The following is a 23,647-nucleotide window of genomic DNA, read 5'->3' on the forward strand; positions in this document are numbered from 1 at the left end:
TTCTGGGAGCCTTCAGGTTTAACACTAGGTGAAAGCTGCCAAGGCTTATGGATTGTACCCTCCAGAAGGCCAAGTGGCCTGAGCAGTATCTGGGGCCCTTTAAGCTGTGGGTGGAGCCAAAGCAGCTGGGATGTGAGGAGCAGTATCTCAAGGTGGTACAAGGTAGCAGTGCCCCAGGCTTGTCCCCTAAAACCATTCTGTCCTCCTAGGTCTCTGGGCCTGTGATGGGAGGGGCTGTGTCAAAGAATTCTGACATGCCTTTGGGACCTTTTTCCCATTGTTCTGACTATTATCACTTGGCTCCCTTTTAGTCATGCTGACCTCTTTAGCAAGTTGATGCACCATAGCACCCTTAAATTCCTCTCCTGAAAATGCTCTTCCCTTCTCTACCACATGGCCAGGCTGCTAATTTTCCAAATTTATATGTTCTGCTTCCATTTTAACTATAAATTTCAACTTTAGATTACTTCTTTGCTGCCATATCTGTTTGTAAGCTACTAAGAGTAGTCATGCCACTTCTTGAATGCTTTATTGTTGGAGATATACTTAATGCTAAATGACGAGTTAATGGGTGCAGCACACCAACATGGCACATGTATACATATGCAACAAACCTGCACGTTGTGCACATCTACCCTAAAACTTAAAGTACAATAATAATAAAATTAAAAAAAAAAGAAAAAGGGGTCAGTTATGTAGTCTTCATCCCTTTTATATTTTTCTGTGACTCTTTGAAAGGACTAGCAGACATTTCTGTAAAGGGCCCTATATTCAAAACTTTAGGCTTTGAGGGCCATAAGATCTCTGTTGCAATAAATCCACTCCTCCCTTGCAGGTGAAAACAGCACTAGACAATATGTAAGTATAGATAATATATAAGTGAATGTAAGGGCTGTAAGTGAATGAGACCCACTGTATTCCAATAAAATTTTATTTACAACAACAACAAAAAAAAAGAAATTTCTTCTGCCAGATACCCTAGGTCATCACTCTTAAGTATGGCTTTCCACAAAGCCCTGGGACATGGGCACAATTCAGCCAAGTTCTTTGCTACAGGGTAACAAGGGCTGCTTTTGCTCCAGTTCCCAATCAGCTCCTCATTTCCATCTGAGACTTTGTCAGCCTGGCCTTTACTATCTATATTTCTGCCAGCATTTTGATCACATCCATTTAACCAATATTTAAGAAGTTCCAAATTTCCCCTTGTCTTCCTGTCTTCTTCTGAGCCCTCCAAACTCTTCAACCTCTGCCCGTTACACAGTTTCAAAGCTGCTTCTACATATTCAGGTATCTTTATAGCAACACCCTGCTACTTGGTACCAATTTTCTGTATTAGTCAGGGTCCTCCAAGAGGACCAGAACTAATAGGACATATATAAAACATTAAAATGTATACCATATATGTATATATACACACATACATACATACATGAAAGGGAATTTATTAGGGAGAAGTAGCTCACACAATTACAAGGTGGTGTCCCATAACAGGCTCTCTGCCAGGGGGAGAAAGATAGAAGCTGGTAGCATGGCCCCTAGGGAAGCTGGTAGCATGGCTCAGTCCAAGTCTGTAAGGCCCCAAACCTGGAAACCTGATAGTGCATCCCAATTCTAAGGCCAAAGGCCTCAGAGCCCTGGGGTGGCTGCTGGTTCAAGTTCCAGAGTCCAAGGCTGAAGAACCTGGAGTCTGATGTCCAAGGGCATGGGGAGGAAAGGGTATACTGCTCTGAGAGACAGAGAGCGAGCAAAAGAAAGAAGAGCAAGCAAGCTGAATACCCCCTTCTTCTTCCTGCTTTGTTCTATCAACACTGGCAGCCCATTGAATGGTGCCTACTCACACTGAGTGGGCAGTCTTCCTCTCTCAGTCCACTGACTCACATGTCAGTCTCCTCTGGAAACAGCCTTACAGACATGCTCGGGAACAATGCTTTACCAGCCATCAAGGCATCCCTCAATGGAGTTAAATTGATACAATATTAATCATCACATCCCCTCTTTGGCAGGTCCTAACAAGGAGCCAGTTGGCTGATGAAAAATGTAATTTGCAGGTCCAAGCCCCAGCATCACCAAGTGGAATATAGAAGGGTAGGTTTGGAGCTGAGCTATTAATAACTGGAATGTGCATTCAGTACCAGTTTTTCCTGAGTACACCATTTTAATCTGTATATTCAAGGCTCCTTTGATTTCAGCAGTGTTTTCTTGATTTACATCTATGAATTTTTTTAATTCCATTGTTTGGCCCTTAGTTGTTTTTTTTTTCATGTGGGCTATAGATTGGTGAAAAGAAACCACTCCATGTACACACCATATGGCGAAATTAACTTCCAGTTTGTTTAACATGGCATATATAAACCTAACAGTAGGAAGGTGGCTACACAGTATAGCTTGGCTCTGAATTGGTTTCAGAGGTCCTAACTCCCACCACTAAACTCTTAACAGGGGCTGCCATTGCCCCTTTCTGTACAAGTTGGGGTCCTGGTGGATCTAAGAAGCTCAATTTCATGTTTGTAATCCAGGGTAATACTCTGGGAAAATACTAATAATGTCGTAAAGATAGCTGTATTTTCCTCATTCCAGGCCTAATTTAGAATCCCAAATCCCTTCTCCTAGTGTCTGAGAAAAGAAATCCAAATAAAAACAAAACATATTGAAGATGAAAAACAATACAGTGACTAGTTTTAAGATCCTTCCATTTCTGGTTCTATTTAGAGCCCTTGACTAACAAACTTGTCCCCTAATCTTTACCTTTACAGATATCAAGAGTGACTGGGCACATGAAGTCCAATTGAAGGTTGTTTTGTCTGTATGCTGATGCAAACTTTAGTTCACAGAAACCTTTTGGTCTGTAAATTACATTTTGTTTTAGGGTTTTTGCTTCCCTCCATACTGATGAGTGTTGTGGGTGGATTTGTGAGCTCTCACTGCTAGTTAAGCATCTGCTATTCATCATCCTGATATAGTCATCTTTTGCATTTTACTTTTCAAATGGCAAGCTTCATCAGAAATTAAGCACTTTTTACTAGAGACACTATTTGACTCACAATCTGACAGATTCTAAGCTTAAAGGGAATCGGCGGGGGGAGCTGATAATAACATCAGCTACAGAAAGCTGTCATGAATGGGTTTACTTACTCAACTGGAGCCCAAAATGAAAGGAAGAATATGAATATTCTCTTGACCTCACTGTCTTCTGGTGACACTTTAGAGCTGGCTCCATCAATTTATATTTTCAATTACACCTGCTTTACTGGCCCTTCCCCTCACTTATATTTTTACATCTATCCTATATTAAAAATAATTATATCCTGCCTCCCACGAGCTGCCAAACTCACTGCACTCAAACTTCTTGAAAGAATTCTCATAATCTTCTCACCATTTATCCCCTTGAAATGTGGATTTCATTTCTGCCACCTTTCTGAAACCACTCACCAGTGTCACAGATAACCTACTAATTCTAAATCCAATTGCTATATCCTTTCTATTCCTCTCCACCTCTCTCCCTCTTTTGATGTTCTCAAGCCTCTCTTCTCCTGACTTTTATGACACTGAAGCCTCTTTGTTCTCCTAATTCTGGATACTCCTTCTCTGACTCTTGCACTGATTTTCTTCCTCCTCTTGCTTCTAAAGGCTCTCCAAGACTCTGTCCTTGGTTCTTATTTTTTCTTTCTCTTGAACTTTGATGAATTAATCAAAGTCCATTGTTTTACCTACGAAACCTATTTCTCTTAATTTAGTTATTTCTTCAAGCTCTATTCATATGTTTACAACTTCCTGATGGACATTACTTCCTGAATAATCCAACAGCATATCAAACTCAACAGGTCCAAAGGTAAATTCATTATGTCCTCTCACAAATTATCTCCTTTTCCCAAAAGCTCAAAGCCTATCTTTGCTCTTCCCAGTATCTAATCAATTGCCAAATTTGTAAGCTCTCTGCCTTTGCAACATTTTCATCTGCCCCCTTATTCCATTCTCACTACCACTACCCTACTCCCAATCCTCACAATCATTCATATTGTCTTTTCTAATAACCTTCCAATTTATCTTTCCCTTTCCCTCATTCCTTTCCTACTCCAACCCATCATATCCAACAAAGTCAAATTAATTTCCTGAAGGAGTGCAATGATTACTCACCTGCTCAAAAACCTTAGTAGCTCCTACTTCTTTTTAGTTAAGTGAAAATTTACCATCCCTCTGTTTAAGTTCCTCTGTAATCTATCCCAGTCCATCTATGCTTGGATTTTACCATACCCTACAAGAAAACGGAATTATTTATTGTTCCCTAGACCTGTCCCCAGATTGTCTACTTCCATGCCTTTTTTTCATGCCACTACCTTCATCTCTGCTTGTTAAAACCCTGACCAATATTCAGTATAATTTGGACATCTTCTCTTCTGTCTTCTCTTGCAAAGACCCAGTTGAAACTTCTGCCAAGACCCCAGCTGAAACTCCCATCACAGAAAGTATTATATTGTGTATTTGATTACAGTTTTCTGTGAACTTGTTTTATGTCACTACTCAGACTGGAACCTTTATGTTTTATTGAGTAATACACTGAACAGTGTCAGTGCTCCAGATAGGTTCCCTCAGATTTCTTTGCCATTTTACTATATGTGTCCTTCCTCCACTGATTTCAGTGTTCTTTGAATTGCCACCTTTCAGTGGGCTCTTCTTTGAAAGCTGCCCTCAGGCTATTGGAGCTATTTTGCCCACAGGTCAGAGGATTAGTTCTGAGAGTTTTCATCCCTCACCTCTACCTGGTGGTGACTGTTAACCAATGGCTATAGAATGTGGGACTTTGAAAGTACAACTGTTTGACTTCAGGATGATACAACTTGGAGGCCTCACACTGCAGAATTTCCTGGCAGGATCAGGCTGAAGTTACCTCTTGCAGAATGGCTGCCGAAATTTCGCCCTTTCTTCCTCTCCTCTGTTCATCTCATCTTCATAGGAAGATGAGATAGGAATCCATCTTTCTGTCTCTCAGGGTCTGCTGCTTGGGAAACGTGGCTAGGACAAGTCATGTTTTTGAGTACCTGCCATGTGTCAGGCACCATGCTAAATGTCCACATATGTAATTTCCCTTAATTTAATCCTCTTAACCGCCTGGAGAGCTAATTATTACTCTGATTAATAGATGAGTGAACTGGCCTTTGAAGAGATTAAGTAACTTTTTTCAAGGCTATATAGCTAGTAAGTGGCAATGCCAAGAGTCCAAACAAGGCTTCAGAGGCAGCTCAGTCAACCAGTTTGCTATACTCCTTCTGAAACTACTTCATGGAAAGGAGACTTCTAATATGGCCCCACATGAGCCCTGTCTCCTGGTATTCACATCCATGTACAATTCTCTCCCCTTGGGTGTGAGCTGGACCTAGTAATTTGCCCCTAACAAATAGAATGTGGCTAAAGTGATTTCACTTCCATGATTAGTTATACAAGACTGGCTTCTATCTTGCTAGCAGAACATTTTGCTGCCTTTGATTAATCAAGTTGCTCTGTTGGAGAGGCCCATGTGACAGGGAATTGACAGTGGCTTCCACTCAAGAGCTAATGAGGAACTGAGGCCCTGAAACCTGACAGCAACCACATAAGTGAGCTTGGAAGTGAGTCCTTCCCTGCTGGAGCCTTGAGATGAGGCTGCAGCCATAGTCAACATCCTGATTGTAGCACATGAGAGACTCTGTGCCAGGGGGCTCAGATAAGCTGTGCCTGGATTTCTGACCCAGAAAAAATAAGAGATAATAAATTATATATATATTTCATATATATAAAATATCACACACACACACACATAGATATTTGAGACAGGGTCTCACTCTGTCACCTAGGTTGCAACCACCCTCTCTGGGGTTCAAGCTATTTTCATGCCTCAGCCTCCCATGTAGCTGGGACTACAGGCATGCCATACCAGCTAATTTTTGTATTTTTAGTAGAGATGGGATTTCACCATGTTGCCCAGGCTGGTCTCGAACTCCTGGCCTCAAGCTATCCACCCGTCTCTGCCTCCCAAAGTGCTGGGATTACAGGCATGAGCCACCACGCCCAAACAGAGTGTGGTATTTTTTAAAAGCCTGCTGCTTGGAAAACAGAGAGTCAACCTTGTTATTCAGTGTAACACTTGAAACCTCCAGCTCAGTGACTTACCAATAGATGCTAACTAATAATCTATCACCTCTGGTGGTTTTATGGCCCAATAAACTTAGCTAGGATGGTGGTGATAAACTGCTTGAAAAGCATTAACTTTCCAATGTGATAGGTACTTGATAACCTTGGAACCAAGTAAACAACAAATAAATTACCAGCGAGGATTGGGTAAAGATATTATTTTAACGCATCCAAAATAAGCCTTTGGTTTTGTGCTTGTTTCAATTAATTAATCAATCGATAAGGGACAGTACAAATTGGGCACCAGCTGGCTTGTTGCTCAACCATAAGCAAAGCTGTGTTCAGTACCTCCCAGTCAACTGCATGTTTCCCAACGTGTGCCTCTCTCTGCCCCTGCATACTTACCCACATACAGCACATTGTCATGTAAATGGAAATCAACCAAAGATGTTTTTCCAATTCTTTATTCCTCTGGTTGCCATGGGATTACAGATCAGAAGTCAGAGAAGACAGATGTAAAATAGAAAAAGATGCAGCCCCCCAACTACCCCAGCTGCCTGAAAGCATCCTTTGAGTAGGCAAGAAAAGGTAATAATGAGATGGATGACATTGAGCGACAGTCTGTCACTATGATGGTAGGAGTAGAAAAATCTAGAAGATAAAGGCAAATGTATAATGTCCCTTGACCCACAGAGAAACCTGCCCACCTTCCGCATCTTTTTCAAATAGTGGTTGGCAATAACTTGGGCAACCAACTGTCCTGATTTGTTGGAAACTGTCCTCATTTTAGCACTGAAAGTCCTGTGTTCCTAGAAATAGCTCAATCCCAGATAAACCAGAATGGTTGGTCACCCTAGCAACAATCACTAACTCCCAAAGGGCTCAGCTCCCATTGATATTTGCTTTTTAATTGGAAGAGTCAATAAAAAGATATCTTCTTAAACTTTTCTCTTTGAAAGCTGTAATTATCCTATTGGCAGAATTTATTTTTTAAGGTAGTGCCATAAATTCTATTCCTCCCACTAAAAAGTGAAAAAAAATACATTAGAAGGTTTTACTAATTTTATTCAGATGTTATATTTGAGCTGAAAGGTGGGGGAAGGAGACAGGAGAGTGAGTTTGGAGGACAGAAAGCTGTTGAAAATATGGACTAAGGGCATATTTAAATTTGCTGGTACATTATTAATTGAAGAAATCATTTGTCTGAATTCAAAGGCACAAGTTAAATATGTCAGTAGTCACTCTTTAAACTCTAAAGATCTGGACCCTACAATCTGCAAATTTTACAGCTAGAAGACACCTTGGAGGTAATCTAACCCAAACTCCTGCTTTTTAGACAGCATTCAAAGAAGCTCAAACTTGCATTTTGCTGTCTGTTACAGAACACAGCTTTGGGGAGCTCTTAATAGTTGTTACATGATAAAAAAGTTTCCTTGGTCACATAAGTTTAGGAAATATCAAGGTAAGCAATGTCAAACAAGTTTCTTGACTGCAGAAATTTTCTAGGCATTTTATATGCTTGCCATCAGTGACTCTCATTCAATGTACATTAGAATCACCTGGGGAACTTTTAAAAGCTATAAATGACTAGGCCCCACCAAGATCTAGGAAACAGAAAATAATCCCTCTCTGGATATTTCCGATGTTCACCCTGATTAAGAATCACCAGCTATATTCCTGAGCTCTCTATTCTGTTCTGTTGGTGTATGTGTCTGTTTTTTATGGCAATACCACACTGTTTAGTTACTATAGCTTTATAACATATTTTGAAGTTAGGTAATGTGATAATCCAGTTTGTTCTTTTTGCTTAGAATTGCTTTGAATATTTGGGATCCTTGTGGTTCAGTATGAATTAGGGATTTTTTTTTCTATTTCTGTGAAAAAAAATCATTGAAATTTTGGTGGAGATTGCATTGAATCTGTAGATTGCTTTGGATAGTATAGACATTTAATAATATTAGTTCTTCCAATCCATGAACACAGGATATCTTTCAATTTATTTGTGTCTTCTTCAATTTCATTCAGCAATGTTTTATAGTTTTCAGTGCACACGCATGTCACTTTCTTGGTTAAGTTGATTTTAGACAAAGGTGCCAAGACACACAATGGGAAAAGAACAGTCTCTTCAATAAATGATGTTGGAACCACCGGATCTCCACGTGCAGAAGAATGAAATCAGACCCTTATCTCACACCATACACAAAAATAAACTTAAAATGGATTAAAGACTTAAACATACCTAAAATTGTAAACTACTAAAAGAAAAACAGAGGAAAACCTCCATAACATTGGTCTAGGCAATGATTTTTTTATATCACTCCAAAAGCAAAAATAGACAAGTGAAATTATATCACACAAAAAACTACACAGCAAAGGAAACAATCAACTGAGTGAAGAAACAATCTACAGAATGGGAGAATATATTTGCAAACCATACATCTAATAAGAAGTTAATATCAAAAATCTATAACACACTGAAACAACTCAATAGCAAGAAAACAAACTGATTTAAAAAAATAAACAAAGGGCTTGAATAGACATTTCCCCCCAAAAAAGACATATAAATGGCCAACAGGTATATGAAAAAAATGCTTAACATCACTAATCATTAGGGAAATGCAAATTAAAACCACAATGAACTATCACCTCACACCTGTTAGAATGGCTATTATCAAAAACATTAAATATAAGTGTTGGAGAAGATGTGGGATAAAGGGTACACTTACACAGTGTAGGTGGGAATATAAATTAGTACAGCCATTGTGGAAAACAGTCTGGAGGTTCCTCAAAAAACAAGAATAAGGCCAAGCATGGTGGCTCACGTCTGTAATCCCAGCACTTTGGGAGGCCGAGGCAGGTGGATCACGAGGTCAAGAGATCGAGATCATGCTGGCCAACATGGTGAAACCACATCTCTACTAAAAAAATACAAAAATTAGCTGGGCATGGTGGCGTGCACTTGTAGGCCCAGCTACTCGGGAGGCTGAAGCAGGAGAACTGCTTGAACCCGGGAGGCGGAGGTTGCAGAAAGCCGAGATCGCACCACTGCACTCCAGCCTGCTGACAGAGCAAGACTCTGTCTCAAAAACAACAACAAAAACAAACAAACAAAAAAAATAGAACTACCATATGATCCAGAAATCCCACTACTTGATATATATCCCAAGGATGTGAAATCAATATGTCAATAAGATGGCTGCACTCCCATGTTCATTGCAACATTATTCACAATAGCCAAGGTATGGAATCAACCTAAGTGTCAACAGATGGATGAATAAAGACAATGTGGTATATATTGGAATGGAAAAGAATTAAATCCTGTCATTTGCAACAACATGGATGAACCTGGAGGACATTATGTTAAGTGAAATAACCCAGGCACAGAAAGGCAAATATCACATGTTCTCATTCATATTTGAAAGCTAAAAAAGTGAACTCATAGAAGTAGAGAATAGAACAGTGATTACCAAGGGGGTGGGGTGAGGGTAGGGGAAAGACTGGGGAGAAGTTGGTCAAAGGAGACAGCATTTCAGTTAGACAGGAGGCATAAGTTCATGACATTTATTGTAAAACATGGTGACTATAGTTATTAATGTATTGTATTCTTGAAAATTGCTGAGGGTAGATTTTATGTTCTCACCACAAAAAAAGCTATTTGAGGTAATGAATATGTTAATCAGCTCAATTTAACTATTCTACAGTTGCATCCATATTTCGAAACAACATTTGTACATGAAAAAATATATACGATTTTTGTCAATTAAAAAATAAAATTGGCCAGGCATGGTGGCTCATGTCTATAATCCTAGCACTTGGGAGGCCAAGGTGGGTGGATGGCCTGAGCCCAGGAGTTCAAGATCAGCCTGGGCAACATGGCGAAACTTTGTCTCTACAAAAAATACAAAAATTAGCTGAGTGTGGTGGCACGTGCCTGTAGTCCCAGCTACTTGGGAGGCTGAGGTGGAAGGATGGCTTGAGCCTGGGAGGCAGACATTGCAGTGAGCCGACATTGTGCCACTGCACTCCAGCTTGGGTAATAGAGCGAGACTGTCACACACAAGAAAATTAAAATTAATCAATTTTAGAAAGAACTATTGGCTAATATGTACTGTGAATCTATGAGAGTAAAAAAAAAAGTCTGCAATATTTTCTAACCTTATTTGACAATACATATTTTTCTTCCTTCCTTTGTTTCTTCCTTCCTTCCTTCTTCTCTTTCTTCCACCCCCTTTCTTTCTTTTTGTTTTGGGTTTGGAAGATACTGGTTTATATTTGAGGTTTTGTTTGTTTGGTCAACAAGGAGAGAAATAGAAAATTATTAATTATGTCTCTAAATATACTTTATTTAAAAACAGATTATGCTTTATTTAAATTTTTAATATAAAAAAATTTAAATCATATGGAGAACTAAGGAGCGTAGAATAATAAACTCTTTTGTACTATCACTTAGTTTCAACAGTTATAAATGCATGACCATCTTGATTCACCTATATTCTCACCTACTTCCCCCCTTTCCCCACCACTGAATTCTTTTGAAGCAAACCCCAGATAACTATATTATTTTATTCATAAATACTTGAAGATCTATCTGTAAAAGATTAAACACTTTAAAATATAATTGTAATATTTTTATCACATAAAAATTAATAATTCTTTAATACTGTTAAATATTCAGTCAGTATGCAAATTTATAAGAATTGACACCTTCATGATAATGAATCTTCCTAACCTAGAACATGGTATGTCTTTTGATTTGTTCATGGGCATTTTCATGTATTTCAGAAATGTGAATACATTAGTTTTTCTCATGTAGGTTTTGAAACTTTTTAAAGTAAGTTTTCACCTAGGTATTGTATTTTACTTATTTTGGTTTATCCTTTGCCATTTAAATGATGTCTTCTCTTCCATTGTGTTTTCTAACTTCATTGTTTATATATGTGAATTTTAATCAGCTTTATTAAGGTCTAATCTACACGCAAAAACATGCACAGATTTTAAGTACACAGTTCAATGAGTTTTAGTAAAAATATATACCCATTTAACCACCATCCTCACTGATTTTTAAATGTCGATTTCATAACCTGCTAACTTACTAAATTTCACGTTTTAATATATACTCTCAAAGTTCTTACTAGCTTTGGCCAATTATTAAAAAGGTATCACATTCCAATTTCTGTTTTTGGTTTTGCTTCTTACTCGATCCCACCATGCCAAAAAGATTTTTTCCAGTCCATGTTGTAATAGAAATAAATTAAATGTCAAATTGTGACTGATCCTAGAGATTTAAATTGCTATTACAGACATAAAGAAACATGATCCTCTTTGCAACAGGTGTCATGCTAAATACAAGTTTAGTGATGTAAGCAGCTAATAATAATTGGAATGTAAGCTGACTCAAGAATGGATATCCGGCTCATTAATATTTGCTTCAGAGAAATAGGCTCAAATGTTCTTCTCGAGTCTGAGTAGGTACATGCCCTGGATGCTTAGAGGAATAAATTTATGGCCAAGCCCAGCACTAAGGCTATCATTACTCACAGAACTCCATGTGACCCCTAGCTGGAAAAATGTGTTTACCAAGCCCCAGCTGTTGTATTTATGAATGTTTAGGAAGCTGAAATGACTGGCATTGGTCTCAATGCCCCTAAAATGTGACGAGTTTTTTGAAAGTTGCAAGGTAGCCAACTCACTCACCTAGATGAGACTGAAGAAAAGCAGTAGCTTTTCATGGGAGTAGAGGCTTTCCAGGCTGAGTATCCTCTGGGGTCATCAACACCCTGAGGATAGTCTGGTACCTACCTAGGGGCAAGGTAATGAGCAATATATAGAGCAAAGGTGGTGGGGGCAAAAGGGTGAGGCATGCTGGTTGGAAGAAAAAAATGGGTTATTCCAGAAGTTCTTAGAGCCGATAGAGACTGTAAAACATAATTTAATACTTGACTCTTGTCTTTGTATGAGGTTTGGAAAAAGTGGGCCTTGAGCAAGGATTTGACTGCAATTCGTTTATTGGAAGAGGGGGTATAATCTTAGGAAGCATGGCAAAAGAAAAGAAGGAAAATCAATATACTGGGTGTAAATGAAAGGGTTACTACTGTGGACAACTGGGGCTCAATGTCACTGGCCACCTTCTGAGATATTGGGTAAAATATGCCTCAGAAATATCCTGCTGATTGCTGAGGATGCTCAGATATGTATCCACTCATTTCCATCCCTAATCAGTTTAGGGTCACTATTAGGGACGGGGTGGAAGTTAACACTTGACACTTCTGTCCTACCCTACTGGCAAACCAAGCATGCTCCCATGGCCAGAGAGCGCCCTCTGGCAAATAACCGTATGGGTATGGGACTTATTTACAGGAAATTTCTAGGGTAGAGCAAGAGGATAGGAGAACTACAATTTTATATTGCTTATGTTGCTCTCTGGTTGTTTTTTATGTGTGAGTTTTATCTCACCAACAACAACGAAAACTCTTTGAGTGCAGGGGCTACAGCTTATATTTGTGTTGATTCCCCCCATAAATTCTGGTGAGCTCCTTACAACTGCAAGATTAAATCCATTAAGCCCTTCATGATTGGGGGGCCCTGCCTTCCTCTCCAGACTTTTCTTTACCATCCACTTTCTCATCCCAGGCATCCCAGCCATTCCTCAAGTGCCTTCTCTCTGCATAGAATACCCCTTCCTCCCTTGTCCAATGGGTCAACACTGATAATCTGTCAAGATCAGCTAAGTAGCTCTTCTTTCTTAAAATATTCCAAGTTTTCCCCAAGTAATCATGCCCTCTTTTGCAAACCACTACCTGGTTCTTACTTCTACTGTACAATTTATCATACTGTACTGAAGTCCTGCCTATCAGAACGTGAGCTCATTGAGAAAGTAATGTGTCTTTATCCAAAGCACCCAGTTCAGTGCCTGCCATGGACTCAATGCTCAATAAATACTTTTGGAATGAATTAATGAACGTTACCAATAGATACTTTCTGATTAAATAAAACAAGGAGTTGGACATACCCTCTTTGGATACCCTAAAATTCCCCTCAAATATTTGATTGAATGTGTGGTCAGGAAGAATATTCCCCAGAATAGTGTGCCAATGCTCTTCAGCCAAGGATGACCAGGAACATGGCTATAATTCAACAACATGGGTTTTTACTCGTTGCAGTGAGGAAACACACATCATGGGGGACCTTACAGTGTCTCAGTAAGAGTGTGTTAGAAAGAAACTATTATAAAATTGGGGCTTTGGATGAATGTTGGGGAGGGGAACAAAGAAGCAGGGATTTGCTCTCGATCAGATGCTGTCAGAAGTGGGGTCAATCCTATGATTGGGCCTGTTGTGAAAGGCACAGTGGCTCGGATTTTGTCTGTGCTTAGACAAAATTATGAAGTGACCTTGTTTTGTTTCATTTTCTAATGGTCTCATGTTATCTTTATCTGTGTTTGGTATTCTGTGAGATTGTTTATGTCCCACAGGAAAAAAAAATGGCCTGGCTGTGAGCATTTGGTCAGCTTGCAATAATACTGAGGTGTAACTGTGAACATCAGAGAAGTTCTGAACATCAGGAGATGCTTTTTTTGAGGTGACGAGAGAAAGGCCCAAAAGAATAAGATTATATGTACAGGTACTGATAGCAGTCGCAAGGGTGAAATGAGAGCTGAATAGAAGAGACTAAAACCGAAAAGCAAACTCGATCTTCCATCATGCTCTGTGACCTTTCAGGTTGAGAAGAATATTAAATCCTGAAGCTCTGCTTAGTCCTAAATGTATATAATGGCTAAAAGAAATAGATTTTTTCAACAGAAAAGCAAGAAGCACAGATCCTCCTTTGAAGATACAAACCATAAGCCCTGAAAAATTAAAATACTTAATCCAGCAGCAATATCACTTGTGTAGCAATAAAATAATAGGATTTCCTTTGACTCCTTGTTTTGGTTATTCTCTCTTCTAAAAAATTGTTGACATACTTTTGGGTGATAAGAGTTAGATAACAAATCTGAAAGTATATGGTTTATATTTTGGAATAAAAAAGGAATATAGAATTTTCTGTTGGTTAAATTGTTTATGAAGCCCTGCGACTGGAAATCTAATTCCAAATGGTCACTTAACAGCCATTACACTGTTTATTCAACAAATTGTTTTAGAGCACTTAGTATAAGTTAGGTACCATGGTAGATGCAGGAGTTACGAAGATGAATAAAACAAATTCTTGTACTAGAAGAGCTTACAGTCCATCAGAGGAGACAAACAATCACTGACATAAAACAAACCTACTAACTCCCTGTCAGAGTTTCCACCCCGGCAAAGGAAGTGACAGAACAGTTGCCAGACATAGAAAAAGTATAGCCTTGAGCAACTGGGTCCCAATAAATAGTCAGTCTGATTTAAATTATCTGAGATTGATTTTTCAGGGACAACTTTTTATTTAAATATAATTTCAAACTTACAGAAAAGTTGCAATAATAGTACAAGAACTCTGGTTTACCTTTCATCCAGATTTACCAATTGCTTTCCTAACCATTTGCAAGCAAGTTAGAGATATTGCGCCCAGCAATACTAAATACTTGAGTGCATGTTTTCTTTTTTAAATTTTTTTATTTTTATTTATTTATTTTTTTTATTTTTTATTTTTTATTATTATACTTTAAGTTTTAGGGTACATGTGCACATTGTGCAGGTTAGTTACATATGTATACATGTGCCATGCTGGTGCGCTACACCCACTAACTCGTCATCTAGCATTAGGTACATCTCCTGATGCTATCCCTCCCCCCTCCCCCCCACCCCACAACAGTCCCCAGAGTGTGATATTCCCCTTCCTGTGTCCATGTGATCTCATTGTTCAGTTCCCACCTATGAGTGAGAATATGCGGTGTTTGGTTTTTTGTTCTTGCGATAGTTTACTGAGAATGATGATTTCCAATTTCATCCATGTCCCTACAAAGGACATGAACTCATCATTTTTTATGGCTGCATAGTATTCCATGGTGTATATGTGCCACATTTTCTTAATCCAGTCTATCACTGTTGGACATTTCATATGGAACCAAAAAAGAGCCCGCATTGCCAAGTCAATCCTAAGCCAAAAGAACAAAGCTGGAGGCATCACACTACCTGACTTCAAACTATACTACAAGGCTACAGTAACCAAAACAGCATGGTACTGGTACCAAAACAGAGATATAGATCAATGGAACAGAACGGAGCCCTCAGAAATAACGCCGCATATCTACAACTATCTGATCTTTGACAAACCTGAGAAAAACAAGCAATGGGGAAATTTTTTTTTAATTCCATAGGTTTTTAGGGAACAGGTGGTATTTGGTTACACAAGGAAGTTCTTTAGTAGTAATTTGTGAGATTTTGGTGCACCTATCACCAGAGTAGTATACACTGAACCCAATTTGCAGTCTTTTATCCCTCACCACCTCCCACCCTTTCCCCTGTGTCCCCAAAGTCCATTCTATCATTCTTATGCCTTTGCATCCTCATAGCTTAGCTCCCATTTATGAGTGAGAACAGACAATGCTTGGTTTTCCATTCCTGAGTTACTTCACTTAGAATAATAGTCTCCAGTTCCATCCCCTGAGAGGCCACAGGGGTTCCACTGTCTTTTCAGAAACTCATATTTAAGGGAACATCTCTGAAGGAAATGGAGATACCTTTGTCAGCATGTGGAATACAAAATGGTTGCCAAGTCATGTTAATTGGGAAAAAGAACAGTCCAGAGGAAGAGGTTGAACTGGAGAAATTGAAAGATTTGGTGAAGCCTGTGGAGAAGAAAGCTGACGAACTTTAAGAGTTGAATAAACAGCTTACTGGACTCCAGCAAGGTTTTCTGGCCAAGGATTTGCCAACTGAAGCTCTCTGCAAACTTGATAGGAGAGGAAAAGCCACAACCAAACAGTTTATGAAGATCTTGGGAGAGATCGACACACTGATCCTGCCAGAAAATTTCAAAGACAATAGATCAAAAAAGAAAGGTTTGGTAAAAAAAAAAAAAAAAAAAAAAAAAAAAAAGGTCAGACGTTCGTAGCTGAGTGTGGCACAGTGGAGCAGAACATCTGCCGGGAGACCCAGCAGCTGCAGTCTACAAACTTGGCCCTGGCTGAGTAAGGTGTGGCAGAAAGAGGCTGTGCTGCCCTGAAGAACAGCACCACCAGCTCTGCCCTCTCTGGAGCAGAATTTACCTGATTTATTCTAGGGACAACTGGCCTATTGCCAATTTTCCTATTCCTAGCCCAGTTCTCAGTGAAAAACTGTTGTCCTTGTGATCTTGAGTAGGGCGCTTGTCTGTTTTCTCATTGTGTCTCTGTGGCTGTGTGGTCCAGCAGCCTACTTTTTCTGGAGAGGGCCTTCCCTGCCCAGGTTTTCCCAGCTATTTGACCTTCTGGTGCTTTCTTTGGGCTGGTGAGATCTCTCCTTTGTCCTGAGCTAGTTCTAGGTTTATAGGCCACCCTGGTCTTCAGATACATGAGAGCTTTTTTGCTCTTGTGATCACACAGTCCCATAGATGTAAAACCAGAATCACTAGGAGGTTGCATTTATAATCAGGAATGTTGAGCATGGCTTAGAACAGGTGTTCGGCACATAGTAGTCCAAGTGTCCCTCATTGTGACTTAATTCCAGAACCTCAGGCTGGGTTATTGGTTTATAGGCATTGTTCTTACCTTTTAGTGACCTGACTAGCCTCAAGACATGAAATATCAGGGGGCCATTCCTGGAATGAAGCGTATGGTTGATGCATGGACTTCCTCGTCCCCAGTAAAATCTTCAGAACCCAGTGTTGACTGAGTCCGTGCTTGAAACCAGGCAGAGCAATGGCTTAGGAGGGGCAAAGAGGGGGAGCCACAATGAATAAAGCAGGCTGGTGGTGAAGCCAACCATAAATTTCCCAGGAATGACATGTGCTTCCTTCAAGGGCATTTCTGTTAAAAATACCCTTCTGAGATCTGTATTTCCTTCAAGGCCATTCTTGTCCATTTTGTGGACTCTCTTGCAGAATCACTGTTATTGAAAAAGTTTGAGCACAGTTATGGTGGCACATTCCTGTAGTCCCAGCTGCTTTTGGAGGCTGAGGCAGGAGGATCGCTTGAGCCCAGGAGTTTGCATGTAGCCTGGGCAACATGGTGAGACGCCATCTCTAAAAAATTAAAAAGTTAACGAATAAATAAATAAAACAGTTTGAATGCCCATCATCAAGCAGAAGAATGTTTTCTTTTTGTTTTGGTTAGTGAGAAAAACCATTCTGCGGTTCTAGGCATAATTTATGTTTAACAGAGTAGCCACAACATTTAATAAGAAGTTACTGTGTGCTGGACGTTGTTCTAAGTTTTAAAATATGTATTCACCATTTAATCCTCACATAACCTAAGAAGTAGACAGGTATTAGCCCCGTTTTGGAGATCAGGAAACTGAGAACACTTAGGTAATCTGCTGAAGGTCAGACAGTACATGGCAAAACCAGGGCACAAAGCTGGGCAGTTTGGTTTCAGAGCCACTGTTTTTACGCTCTACCGTACTACCTCTCGACCAACATAGGGTTACATGCTCCCATTCTCTATATCCTCTCCCTATACTTTTGTCTTCCATGTTAGTCTTTCCACTTTCTCTCTGGCCCTCTCTAGTTCATTCTCCCCAGAGCACTCTGAGTGATTATAAAATACAAATCTTATCATATCAGTCCCCTGCTCAGAAACCTCCAATAGCTCACTACTTCTCTTAGGATAAAAGCCAAAGTTCTTACCTACACCTTCTCCCATCTCATCTCGAGCCCCTCTCCTGTTTGCTCTCTGCTGTCAGCCACTCTGGTCTTCTTTCAGGTCCTCAGATGCACTGTGCCCTCTCTTACCTGAGGGTCTTTGCACATGCTGCTACTTCTGCTTGGACAGCTCCTCACCATCCTTCCTCCCCCCCCATCCCTTGTGTACATAACTCTTATTCATCCTTCAGAATGTAACCCAAAGTCTCTTCCATGGAGACCTCACCTACTGTCTTGAGACCATATCAGGCCCCCAGATGTGATCCTCTCATGGCTACCCATAACTTTTCTTTCACAGCATTCACCATAGTCCATGATAGCTTATTGGTGGAATTATCTGGTTAGTATTTGCCTTTAACACTAGACTGCATGTTCCTTAGGTTAAGGAGCTTCTTTGTCTTGTTAACAGCATTATTTCAAGTACATTGCCTTGTATATAGTAGGACCTCAATAATTATTTGGAGAACAAAACAAACAAACAAACAAGGTGAACCCATGCCAGATGACTGGGTTGAGTTGGTCAGGGAAAATTTCACAGAAGGCAGATTGGAACTAGGCTGAAAAGCAGGCTGGGTTTGATTTAATGAAGTGGGCTATGAAGAGCATTCCAGGTGAGGGGAACCAAAGGAGCTTTACACGTCCTGGGACCAGCAAACTGAGCAGTTTGGCTATGGCAGAGAGCTCTTGCAGTCATTTGCAGGAGACCTTTATCACACTTCTAATCCATGAGAAGTAGCAGGGTGAATGTGAAGAACTCTCAGAGCCCAGTGACTATTGGTGCATATTAGCCAGGGCACAGCGGCACTGCAATGACAAGGCGATGGGCCTGCCAAGCCCTCCCCACTTCCTTTGGGCTGCCAGCATTCCTCTGAGTCTCCATGAGGTTTGTTTAATTCAGGGGGTGGCAGTAGGAAGCCCTCACACATTCTCCAATTTGGCTTTACCATAAGCAAAGCTATTTTGATTCCAATCTGGCTTCTTGGATGCAAGGAAAGATGAGCAATTGGCACCCCCAAAACTTCAACAATGGGAAAGTAATAGAAAATTCAGTTTAAAAGGTATTAATAAATTATACAGGGTAGACTAAGAAGAGTCTTGAAGGCTGGTATAAGGAACTTGGTCATACAAGAATTATTATAATTCTCTGTGCAAGTACACACACACACACAGACACACACACACACACACACAATGTTTATCCATAGAGGAAATCACTGTGGGACTTGTTTACAAATTAATCTCTTGAAATTTAATGTCATCAAATTCCCATCTTCCACAAATAAATTTGCTGAGAACCTTAAGTCATTAGCAAGTAAGTGTTTTCCAAGAATTATTTGATGACCAAAGAACAGTTTAACCTACTTGGGAGACTTTAATAAAGCTTTCTTCTACAGCCCCATTCTTGACGTTAAAAAACATAATAAGTAATGGTTTGAAAAATATTATGTATTATTTGGAAATACATTTTCTTATCCTTCTTCACAAACATTTTACCTCAAATTACAGCCTTTCAATTGGTCTCATAGGATTAGGTGATTTTTTTTCTCATTCAGATTTATGTGTCTATATTTGTGTGCTAATTTGAAAATAACTTTAAGTACATATTTTAAGTACAGAGATATGAGTTTTCAATCCAAATCTGAAGACAATTGTTAACTGCTTCTGAACATCTCTTACTGCCAACAACCAGCAAATGGGAAAAACTTTCTCTAGGGAAACAGTTCCCAGTATATTCTTTTTTATTATCAAAATACTTTGCACGAAAACAGGAAGATACAGTTTTCTCCTTAACTAAGCAAAATAGTTGTCCCAATCTCTGCAAAATATTCTTCCTATGACTCTGACCCTTCCATGATAAAAGAAATGATAGCATGCCTTTGGTCTTCCTGCTTCAGGAAGCAAAGGAACTGTAGGAAAAGAATTAATTTTTCTTCTCACTTTTGAGGTTTAAGACAAAGTTGTAACTCCAGCTTTTCAAAGTGCAAAGAAAACAATTCACACCTATTACTATCTGTGGGACACAGATGTATGGATTTAGGAGGAAATAGCTGGCCGGAAAAATGAAACGCATTTTAAACAAAATGCTACACTTGCTGCTTCTCCTCTCTTGGCTTCTATAATTTAGCCTCCATCTGACCCACCTCCATTGTAATTGCTTTGGCTCTCTTAGTGTTCCTTAAAATTATCTTCCCTTTTCTCTAAAATGAACTGCAGAGCCATTTTTTTAATCTGCATTTTAAAAATTTACTTTATTTATCTACTTAAAACACAGCCTTGTTCCAGGGAGGGTTTAAGGTGGCTTCAAAGGATCCATAACATACACCAAGAAATGAATAACAAATGGGACAAGAATGAAGCTTATACTAAAATGCTTATACAATTCTACTCATTTACTCTGGGTAGACTACAAATTTGTCTCTAAGCTTTCTAGCAGGCAGTCTAGAAAAGGAAACTTAATTAGTTACATTACTTACAGTGTCTGTAAAACAAAAACAAACCAATTATCCAAGTGAAGTGCTAGTATTCCTAATACTAAGACCAGAACAAAATTTCTCTTGAGAGGCTTCATAAAGAGGTCAGCATGTGATGTAACTGCCAGCGTTCTCTGTAGCCACCAAATGGGAGATGCAAGGATGAATTTCACAGGGCTCGTACTGCATTTCTCTGAAAAGGTAAATGGCATCGCATTAACTTGAAAAATCAGGAAAAGCAATTTTATCATGAGTTTAGGGGTTTGGTGGGGAGGGATACAATATGATATATTCTAGATACTCACCTCTCTGCTCTGCTGGGCAAAACCAAGGATAACAGTTAGAACAATCCAGTACCCAGAATGGCCTCAGGGAAATTATTAAACCACTAAAACTGTATGCAACATTTTGTGAATAGGAAACTGTATTTTTCCTGACAGACAAAATGCAGTTTTATCAGATCCTTAAAATACACACGTGACTCACAAAAGAACAATTTCTTAAAAACTCTAGAGCATTAAAACGACTGCAGATCCTGCGTGCTACTCTGCAAACATTTTTTTCCCTCTCAGCCTAGCATTTATTAAAAAAAATTTTGCAAAAAGAACCTTTTATTGTTTCCATTTGGTCCATGGCTTGGTGAATACTTCTGGATGTTGAGAAGCTCAGGCCGAAATCCCAAAGCCAGAAGAATGCAGAGGGGCACCTCAAAGGTTGCTGGGCTCTGGAAGCTCCCAGTCGTCCTTGAGCCTTCTGAAGAGATACTCCACCAGCCCGGCCTGGCGGCTGGCCAGCCTGCAGAGGTTGGTCAAGTAGTTGCCCATCTTCTTGATGAGTTTCACCTCTCGGTCTAGGAAGTGCTTTTCCAGAAAATCACAGAGATTGGGATCTGTGTTGGCAGAACCTAGGGCATGCAGATCCAAAAAGGCCTGGTTCAGGTTCTTCTCCAAGGCCAGGGCGGCTTCCATGGTGGCCAGGCTGCCACTCCACTCATCTCCGAGCAGCTTCTGCTCATTTTGGAAGAGGCCGCAGCTGCTGCGCTGGTTCTGCATCAAAAGAAGCTTGGCACCCTCGCATTTCTCTTCAGCCAGCTTGTGAAAGAAGTGGCCCATGCCCTTGAAAGCCATTTCATCGCCTTCGAAATAGAAGCTCAGAGAGAGGTAGGTGTAGGAGGCCTGCAGATGCATGTTGATCAGGCGGTCAATAGCGGCCTCCATGCCAGAGGTATACTTTTGGCGGCTCTGGGTGCTCATGGTTGGCGGGCAACCAGGAGCTAACCACAAAAGCTTGTTAGCTGGTCCCAGAAGCGAGAGATAATTGAGCAGATAGTCACGGAAGTTGTGAGTGGAGAGGCAGGGTTAGAGGGTGGGGAGAGGCAGCATGGGGAGAAGCAGAGTGGGGAAGGTGGGGAGAGGCGGGGTGGGGAAGGTGGGGAGAGGCGGGGTGGGGAGGGTGGGGAGAGGCGGGGTGGGGAGGGTGGGGAGAGGCGGGGTGGGGAGGGTGGGGAGAGGGGGGTGGGGAGGGTGGGGAGAGGGGGGTGGGGAGGGTGGGAAGAGGCAGAGTGCGGAGGGTGGGGAGAGGGGGGTTGGGACAGTGGGGCTTGGTGGGGTTGGGCGGGATCACAGGGCGCAGAATCTCTCAGCCTAGCTTTTCTTTTTTTTTTTTCTTGCATGTAAGATTTATTTTGATGATATCATTCAGCCAGGACCCTGGTTTATTAGTAACATTGTACATATTCAAATTTCTTAAAGAAATTTAATTTTTTAAATAGATTAAGGGGCTACAAATGTACTTTTGTTACATGGGTATATTGCATAGTGGTTAAGTCTGGGATTTTAGGATACCCATCACCTGGATAGTGAACTTTGTTCCCAATAGGTAATTTTTCAATCCTCACCACCCTCCTTTCCCACTTGAGAGTTCCAAGTGTCTATTGTTTTGCTCTATATGTCCATGTGTATCCATTATTTAGCTTCCACTTATAAGTAAGAACATGTGGTATTTGATTTTCTGTCTCTGAGTTACTCAGGATAATTGTCTCTAGGGCCATCCATGTTGCTGGGAAAGACATGATTTCTTTTTATGTCTATGTGGTATTCCATGGTGTAGATATATCACATTTTCTTTTTCTAACCATCCATTGATGGACACTTAGGTTGATTCCATGACTTTGCTATTGTGAATAATGCTGTGATAAACATAGGAGTGCAGGTGTTTTTTTGATATCACAATTTATTTTTCTTTGGGTAGACACCTAGTAATGGGATTGCTGGATCTTAGTAGTTCTATTTTTAGCTTTTCCGAAATCTCCAATCTGTTTTCCATAGATGTTGTACTAATTTACATTTCCACAAACAGTGTATGAGAGTTCCCTTTTCTCTGCATCCTCTCTAACATCTCTCGTTTTTCTGACTTTTTAGTAATAGCCATTCTGACTGGTGTGTGAGGGCATCTCAACGTGGTTTAAATTTGCATTGCTCTGATGATAAGTGATGTTGAGCATTTTCATATATTTGTTGGCTGCTTGTATGTTTTTTATTGAGAAATATCTGTTCATATTATTTGCCCACTTTTAATGGGGTTATTTGGTTCTTTTCTTGTTGAATTTTTGGAGTTCCATGTACATTCTGGGTATTAGTCCTTTGTTGGAAGCATAGTTCGCAAATATATTTCTCTCATTCTGCAGGTTGCCTGTTTACTCCATTGATTATTTTTTGCTGTGCAGAAGCATTTTAGTTTAATTAAATTCCATTTTTCTATTTTTGTTTTTGCTGCATTTGCTTTTGAGGTCTTAGTCATAAATTCTTCGACTTGGGCAATGTCCAGAAGAGTTTTTCCTAGATTTTCTTGCAGGATTTTTATAGTTTCAGGTCTTACATCTAAGTGTTTAATCCATCTTGAGTTAATTTTTGTATATGGTGAGAGATATGGGTCCAGTTTCATTCTTCTACATATGGCTATCCAATTTTTCCAGCACCATGTATTGAATATAGTGTCCTTTCCCTAGTGTATATTTTTGTCGACCTGGCAAAGATCAGTTGATTGTAGGTATGTGGCTTTATTTCTGGGTTCTCAATTCCGTTTCATTGATCTATGTGTCTATTTTTGTACCAGTATCATGCTGTTTTGGTTACTATAGCCTTGTAGTATAATTAGAAGTCAGGTAATATGATACCTATAGCTTTGTTCTTTTTGCTTGACTGCTTTGGCTGTTTGGGCTCTTTTTTTTTGGTTCCACGTAAATTTTAGGATTGCTTTTTTCTAATTCTTTGAAAAATGACACTGGTAATTTGATAGGGGATACATTAAATCTG

General features: G+C 39.9%; 1 protein-coding gene and 1 pseudogene across 2 annotated transcripts; one reads left to right on the top strand and one right to left on the bottom strand.

The window, feature by feature from the left end:
- Window positions 1–47: 47 nt before the first annotated feature.
- Window positions 48–16,225, top strand: LOC100989343 (BAG family molecular chaperone regulator 1-like; annotated as a pseudogene).
- Window positions 14,135–21,709, bottom strand: LOC117977655 (ferritin light chain-like). Of its 2 annotated transcripts, XM_034950047.3 has the most exons (3): window positions 20,942–21,709; window positions 20,337–20,526; window positions 14,135–17,244 (listed from the first exon to the last, which is right to left on the bottom strand). In XM_034950047.3, the coding sequence occupies exon 1, from the start codon at window positions 21,584–21,586 to the stop codon at window positions 21,041–21,043; it is 546 nt and encodes a 181-aa protein (XP_034805938.1). In that variant the 5' UTR covers window positions 21,587–21,709; the 3' UTR covers window positions 14,135–17,244; window positions 20,337–20,526; window positions 20,942–21,040. The 2 variants fall into 2 exon arrangements, with proteins under 2 accessions (XP_034805938.1, XP_034805937.1); XM_034950046.3 differs by lacking the exon at window positions 14,135–17,244 and having other exon boundaries at window positions 18,164–20,526.
- Window positions 21,710–23,647: the final 1,938 nt, after the last annotated feature.

This window comes from Pan paniscus, chromosome X (genome assembly GCF_029289425.2).
Source record: "Pan paniscus chromosome X, NHGRI_mPanPan1-v2.0_pri, whole genome shotgun sequence".
Taxonomy (NCBI): Eukaryota; Metazoa; Chordata; class Mammalia; order Primates; family Hominidae; genus Pan; species Pan paniscus.

Excerpts from the sequence above, each read along its gene's own strand:
- LOC117977655 (XM_034950047.3), bottom strand. The coding sequence starts at position 21,586 with ATGAGCACCCAGAGCCGCCAAAAGTATACCTCTGGCATGGAGGCCGCT.